At 38.4% G+C, this 7,841-nt stretch overlaps 1 protein-coding gene across 3 annotated transcripts in view; it reads left to right on the forward strand.

Annotated features, from left to right (window-relative positions):
- The window catches only part of mthfr (methylenetetrahydrofolate reductase (NAD(P)H)), a 40,523-nt gene extending 33,887 nt beyond the window's left edge, over positions 1 to 6,636 (forward strand). For all 3 annotated transcript variants that reach the window (XM_042408228.1, XM_042408229.1, XM_042408227.1), the window contains exons 8-12: positions 328 to 508; positions 3,258 to 3,440; positions 3,558 to 3,659; positions 3,745 to 3,864; positions 5,827 to 6,636. In XM_042408228.1, the coding sequence (XP_042264162.1) occupies positions 328 to 508; positions 3,258 to 3,440; positions 3,558 to 3,659; positions 3,745 to 3,864; positions 5,827 to 6,039 (799 nt within the window). In that variant the 3' untranslated portion in view covers positions 6,040 to 6,636. The remainder of the gene's footprint in view (positions 1 to 327; positions 509 to 3,257; positions 3,441 to 3,557; positions 3,660 to 3,744; positions 3,865 to 5,826) is intronic.
- The last annotated feature ends 1,205 nt before the right edge of the window (positions 6,637 to 7,841 follow it).

A 7,841-nucleotide genomic window follows, 5' to 3' on the forward strand; every position in this document is an offset into this window, starting at 1 on the left:
TAGCATATTTCAAGAGTAGCCCAATTGAAAGTAAATAACACATTGTTACTTAAAGAAAATAACTTGCAGATGGATGTTTAATTGTATACCGTGGGCTGTAGGCCTAGTCTGTGCGCCCAATGGGTATATGAAACAGTGAGATGTAGAACGCTTGAAAAAATTTCAGTCAAAAGATTATTTTTGCTTTAATTGTATGTTCATGGAAATGATATTCCTTGAAAAGTCATGGAAAAGTTTTGAAATTTTGTCTGTGAAAATGTGTGGGAACCCTGAAATACTGTCCTGTGGCTGTATGGTAAAACAGTATCCTGTTGTTGATGTCGTCAGGGGTAACTCCTCATCTCCAGCTTTTGGTGAGTTAAATGACTACTACCTGTTCTACTTGAAGAGCAAGTCATCCAAAGACGCACTGCTGCAGATGTGGGGTGAGGAGCTAATGAACGAGGAGAGCGTATATGAGGTCTTCACCTGCTACATCACAGCCCAAGCAAACCGCAGTGGACACAAGGTAGATGAGACCTGACAGTCAACATTTTTTATACAGTTTGGATAAATCACACGTTCCTCAAATGAGACTATTGATAGAATGCCTTTCTCTTGTGTGTTGTTCTTGTGAGTCTGTGTACGTGATCTGACTGGAAAGGACCTTTCATACCTCAGAAATTTTACAACAGTCAAATTTATGACACAGCCATTAAAACGGATTTTTATAATCAGGCTGACATCTAGTTGATGATCCTGCAGTTAGAGCTACAACTAACAATTATTTTGATTATTAATTTATCTGTTGATTATTTTCTCAATTAATCAGTTAGTCATTTGGTCCATAAAATGTCAGAAAATGGTGAAAAATGTTGATCACTGTTTCTGAAAGCCCAAGACGATGTCCTCAAATGTCTTGTATTAACCTAACTAAAAGTCCACAATCCAAAGATATTCAGTTTACTGTCAGAGGACTAAAAAAACAGACAGTATTCACATTTGAGAAGCTGTAATCAGAGAATTTAGTATAATAGTTCTACATTTTTGGAAATCTCCAATTTTCTTTCTTAGAGTGAGATGTTCAGATGAATATCTATCTTATATGTGTGTTTATGTTCCCTGTCTTGATGCTTAGCAAGGGTAACCACATTCTGACTCCAGCTGTTAAAACACAGACAGAAAGACAGGCTGCAGTTCACAAAAACATAGAGAAAGAAAGTGGTAGAGTCTATGGACTGATAACACAAAAATCAGCCTCTATCAAAATGATGGAAAGAGGAGAAAAAAAGAAACAGCTCATGAGCCAAAACATAGCATCTCACCTGTCAAACATGGTGCTTCTGTTATGGCTTCGACATGTATGGCTGCCAGTGGAACTGGCACACTGGCATTTATTAATGATTTCACTGCTGACTGAAGCAACAGGATGAATGCACAGGTATACAGGAGCAGTCTGTGTGCTGACATTCAGACAAATGCATCAAAACTCATTGGAGCACATTTCATCATTCAGCAGGACAGCCATCCTAAACATACAGCCAAAGCAATAGGAGTGGAGCCAATCCGGAAACAGTATTCATCAAAGCACAGATAGTGAGTTTTTATATTTATAAAAATATGAAAAATATTTTAATATATATTTAGTAAAACTATTTTTAAAATGATTTGTTTTCAGGAAAAGAAAAAAAAACATATTAATAGCTGGTTTTCCTCATCTGAGCGCGGTGCGTATTTGTGCTCCACCTGCTTGTGCTGATGTGACACTGAACAGAGTGTGTGTGTGTGTGTGCCGCTGTTAATCTGTATATAATAAACAAAAAACGTAAACAATATGGGATAATTTCAGAATACAAGGCAGTCTCGCACTTGGAAGTATACCACTAGTCGACCCTCAGTTGAATCCTCCAGCAAAATTGCAAAGGTGTCCATGTTTGAAAGTACTATTGTGGGCTTGATTAAAAAAAACTGTCGTGCAAATTCACAAAAAGTTGATTGTGGCCACTGATAGCATCATGAATTGCGCATCATTCTCAACCGCTATCTTCCCCGCCTCAAGGTCTGATTCATAAAAGATATTGCGCTAATTATATGATGGTGCAAACATGCCCGTAACGTTTTGCAGCTGAGTGCAATTTGCTCTTGTTTTGAGTCTGACTGAGTGAGCGGAGCGGTTTCCAGTGTATCAGGCTTTTCGCCACATTTCAGCACACAGATTGGTCCATAATGACTGATAACTGCAGAGAGCACAAAAGCCTCAAACTGGGTGTCATTAATTAGCACAGATGCGCACACACAGAGCCCTCCACAGTCATAAGCCAACTTTCATGTATTTTGCCTCTTTTGCTTCTCTAGTATTTTGCATCTGTAACATAACCTACTGAAATGTCAAATGTCAAAATACAGCTATTACTGCGACTCAGGCAGGTTTGAAACGTGTTAAATTAATGTCTGAATCTTATAATCTTGCTACACATCTGCACAGGTCAGCTGTAACACACAGATTCCAGGTTTATATGGAGGAATTGTTTGTAATAAAGCAGCCTTAAAGTCCCGCCCCCCAACAGTACCATCACAACTCAACTACTGTCCATCCGTCCAACCTGTACAAACATCAGCCACGCTTAATTTGCATACAATAATGCAATTTAACTTTTTTAATTTTGTGACCGTTGCAAGTATAAGCCCAAAGTGAAGCATACATACGATATTACAATATACATATACGAAACTGTGTCACCATTGTAGGCCGTCTCTCTCACACATATGCATGCTTACGCACACCATTTAATTTACATAATGTAATACAAAAGGACGAGACGATTATATACTGTGTTGAACATAAGATAATTTAAGACTTTTAGGCAGACACCAACATGTCATGTTCTTGTTTTCAACAGCTGCCGTCACTATGACAACCACCACACATTCAGCCGAAGGTCACCAGATAATACGGTCACTGGTTAAACCGAAACACCGGCTGGCATGCAAACCTCAGCCAGCCGCCTTAACTTCCTGCTCCGGTGTCACACACTGACAAAAGCTCTGGATAATAGTAACTGCAGTGAACTGAAGTTCAGAGGGTTAATCAAGCTTCTTTGAAATAGAAAGAGATGACAGAAAGATTAAAAGATTAAGAGTGAAACTAAAAGTGTAAATGCGACAACTGTTGCTGATAACAAAACAAACACCGCACTTCTGTACAGACTTGTAGCAGTAACTGTCATCAGACATGAGACAATTTACCATGCTTAGGCTTAGGTTTCCTCTTCTGCCAGGTGATGTGTTTGCCGTGGAACGATGAGCCTCTTGCCCAAGAGACCAACCTGCTGAAGGAAGAGCTGGAGAAGGTGAACAGACGAGGCGTGCTCACTATCAACTCCCAGCCCAACATCAACGGCAAACCCTCCACAGACCCTATAGTAGGCTGGGGACCTGCGGGAGGCTACGTCTTTCAGAAGGCACGTCCACATTTGGTTTGGTTTAGCTCAGTTTTTAGTGTATTTGAATAGAGTGGTTATGGAGTGCTAGTAAGCTGGTTTTGTCTGATATGTTGACATGTTGCCTCAATCCAACAGGCCTATCTGGAGTTCTTCACCTCCAGTGAAAATGTGACTGCCCTCCTCAAAGTACTGAAGAAGTACGAGCCCCGTGTCAACTACCACATTGTTAACGTGCACGTGAGTTTGAACAGAAGGCACCTGCCATTCAGTGTTTGAATGTATATTTATTATTAATACATGACAATAAATATCTTCTGTGAAGGGCCATAACCTGACCAACGCCCCAGACATGCAGCCGAATGCTGTGACATGGGGGATCTTCCCTGGCAGGGAGATTGTTCAGCCTACTGTAGTGGACCCAGTCAGCTTTATGTTTTGGAAGGTAAGTTAGAGATTGTCCTGCTAATGTGCAGCAATTCAGGAATCTTCATCCGCATGCTGGTTTTGTTATTGAGGGAAACAAAACTCAGAATATAGTGGTGATTGTTTTACTGCTGGAAGTAGCTGCACAAAAGCAAGAAATTACAGTGGTTCAAAGAAATAGTCGAATATTTTGTGAAATACCAACACACAGATTGAATATAATAACTTTTGTCCTGTGAGATGTCTGGCAGACTTTAAAACACAAAGCAGCCATGAAAAAACACTTTCTTTATTCATCTCTCTTGTTAACAATAGATTCAAATAGCAATTGTCTCTGCTGAAGGACATTTGCTCTGAGCTGAGCCTTTTTTTGGACTGCGGTCAAATTTGAAATGCAGAAAACAGTGCCACTTTTTATTTAAAGTCTTAATGTTTGAAAGCAAAAAATTAGGTAACTTAGGTAAATTACCATGTTTACATATACAACAATATGATGCCAAAATTAAAGGACAGGTTCAAAATTTTTCAAATCTGTCATAAAATAAGAGTCAGGAGCCCAAATGAACATTGAAGTAAGTTTTTCTTGCCATGATCATTCCTCCTGTTCATACTGACCATTAGATGATCTCTTCATAATGCACTTAGAATGGAAGTGATGGGGGCCAAAATCCACAGTCCTCCTTCTGTGCAAAAATGTATTTAAAAGTTTATCTGAAGCTAATATGAAGCTTCAGCCGTCCAAATTAGTCAAATCAAGTAGATATCTTTCAATGTTACAGTCTTTTTAGTAACAAAGTCCTTCTTTTTGTTACTATACTTCCACCACAGCTCAACAGGGAAACACTGTCTAAGGAAACAAAAAGAGGGAATTTGATGCTAAAAAGACTGTGAATGTGTAAATGTGGCAGATATCCACTTGATATGACTAACTCAATTTTTAAATGCATTTTTGACACACTGGATTTTGGCTCCCATCACATCAAGCACATTTGAAGGGGATCTTTTAATAGCCAGTATGAACAGGAGGAATGATTACAGCGAGGAAAACCTCTTGTGTTCAAAAGGGAACCTGACTGTTGTTTTAAACACACTTGAAAAATTGTCAACCTATCATTTAATACACAGATTGAATCTCATATTTACCACTATATATAGTGGGCTGTCAGTAAACTTTTGCAACCCACTGGTTTTATTAATATAACAAATGAATAGCAGGCAACTTGACACAGCTGTCTGACATGTCTGAGGCAGCCTTATCCAATCACGTACTGTGCAGAATGTACAAGCAGCGACCATTTACTGGTCTGGGTCTTGTGAACTTACAGTGTGTGGTTTTACAGATGGGGAAAAATAAAGTATGTCTACAAAGCCACCCACTGTTGGGAAAAGATATCCTATATCAGCATTAAGAAGGTAACTTCCAGGGGGAAACAAGCTAGTGTTCAAATGTGTTTTAGTCTGCTCTTAAGGAGGACTCTTGAGTCATGCGCAATTTCAGAGGCACTAAGAACAGTCAGAGTTTTATTTATTACTGTAGAAAGTGTTAGTTGTTGCAGAAGTCCATTTGACCAAAATTGTAAGGTTGCAAGGAGCTTAAGTTTGTGTCAAACCTCATTGTCATCAAGTGTGCCCAAAACATCTCTCTCCAACAGAATGTCTCTGTCTGATCTCCTGCAGGTCCTAACAGGTTAGGATATCTCTGAAGTCTTCTAAGCATCAGCATGGATGCAAATGATTTCCTGGTTTAAGAAAGCTGATAAATGCTTGTATTCCTATTCCTAACAGTAGGACCACATTTGCATCACTGAGAAATTTCGGCCAGTTAGGTTGATAAATCCATGTCCTTCAATGCTAGTGTAATGGTAAGGCCTATGAGGCAGGTCTGACACCCTGAGAGATAACGGACATGTGATTGTGGTCTGCTCTGACTTGCTTCTATCAGATGTTCCCTTCACCAAACCTGTCCCCATGTTTTCCTCAGGATGAGGCCTTTGCTCTGTGGATCGAGCAGTGGGCCAAACTCTATGAAGATGAGTCTCCATCACGGATGATCATCAAGTATATCCACGACAACTACTTCCTGGTCAATCTGGTGGACAATGACTTTCCACTGGAGAACTGTCTGTGGCAGGTCATCGATGACATGTTTGAGCTGCTCGATGCACCTCCAGAGCCACTCGATGGAACTCTCTGAATAAAATCCATCATTTCAAACGTTTTTTTTTTTTTTTTTTTTTAGGGAAAAGCACCATGAAATTGTTGATATTTTATGCATTGTCTTTTACTGCTGCTATTAAGAACACAGAACTTACTTCACAGTATTTTTTAAAAGAGTTTTTTTAGCATTTCAGTGAGTGGTGAATTTGGTAAAAGAAAAAGAAACAGTACTGTGTGATCTATACCATATTCAGTCGTTCATACAAAACAAATATTTGACCTCCAACAACTACCAAATGACACCTGTGCTCGTACAGATTTATAGTTACCTGGTTACCAGACAAGTTTGTTTGTGGATACATCTCACTGAGTAACCACAGAAGATGCTATATACTTTGTAAAGTGTTTTTAGTGAATGTTTTTATTTCCATAGGATACTTCAAATGGTATATTTGAATTGCTTTTTTAATGCTTTTGAATAATAAATGATGATTGATGTGTATACTGTTGTGGGTGAAAACCCAGTATAGAGATGTAATGCAGATAGAGATGTTGTGTATGAGTGAAACTTCTTTTTAATCTTAGTTTCATGATGACACTATGACAATAAGAATAAGACAGACAGTCAAATGTGTGAGCTGCTGATGAGTTTATTTACAGTTACACTGTCTACTTGCTGCCTTGACATGTTTAAAATGTGCATCATATTTATTTGTTGTGCCTGGTTTCTAAAGCTCATTAAATAGTTTTTTCAATACTGTACAAAATGTCACATAGTGATATTCAGTTATGTAGAGGAGTGTCCGGCATTTTGACCCGCTATTAATTGATGTGTAGCATTTCAACAAGACACACTGTGAATTTATTATGTATTCAGAGTGAATTTTGATCACTACATAACTACAAGTAAAAGGGCAGGCAGGCCATAGGACAATGCATGGCACTGCAGCAGCCAGATGACATGGCAGGGATTTTCCACATGTTGAGTAACTCTGTTGTTGACTCTAATCTGTCAACAACTGAATGTACAAATCACCACCTTGCAGAGAAATGATGTGAGGTGGTACTGATAAGTCCGACCACTGCACACACTGGAAGCCTTATCTTGACCTGAGCAGCTGACAACCAGATTGCCTACATCAGACAGCCAGCCAGCTGTTGCCTTTGCCATAAAGACCTACATCCCAGATGGAAAGGTGCCTAATGGTGGCAGAGGGGCACAGCAACCCTGCTGACAACACTGACCTGATGAATATCAAAATAAACACATCTGTATAGCAGGGTATTTACACATGGGACACTGGCAAAGAACATGGCTTCTGTCATAAAAACATGTTATTCCCAACAAAAAAAGAGAAGTACATTACAATTTTTTTACATGGCATACTGTTTATCCCACTAACTCTTAACATCTCAACATTTGTATTGTACATGTCCTCAAAAACATCATTTTTGTAAAGATGATGAAGACAATTTCACACTGTTTATTATGATCATTCATACACAACAGTAGTTTTCTTTATAACAATAATGAGAACTTTTGTGTTCCAATAAAGTTTGTCCATTATAATTAAAATGTCCTTGTTATAATGAGATATTTTTCCACAATAAAAAACATTTCTTGTTAAAATGGCACTAAAAACCTCACTGAAAATCAACTTTTTTATCATAAGATAATTTAGTTTCTTGTTAAAACAAGAACAATGAAAAAGACACCAGGTCAAAGCATACTGTGACATTGTAGCCTATTAACTTACTGATGCTGATATAAATATAAAAAAATATTTAAATCATAATTTAAAGGCTTTGGAAATACAAATGTAAACAGACATGTAATCT

The sequence above is a fragment of the Thunnus maccoyii genome, chromosome 4, assembly GCF_910596095.1.
Source record: "Thunnus maccoyii chromosome 4, fThuMac1.1, whole genome shotgun sequence".
Classification (NCBI taxonomy): domain Eukaryota; kingdom Metazoa; phylum Chordata; class Actinopteri; order Scombriformes; family Scombridae; genus Thunnus; species Thunnus maccoyii.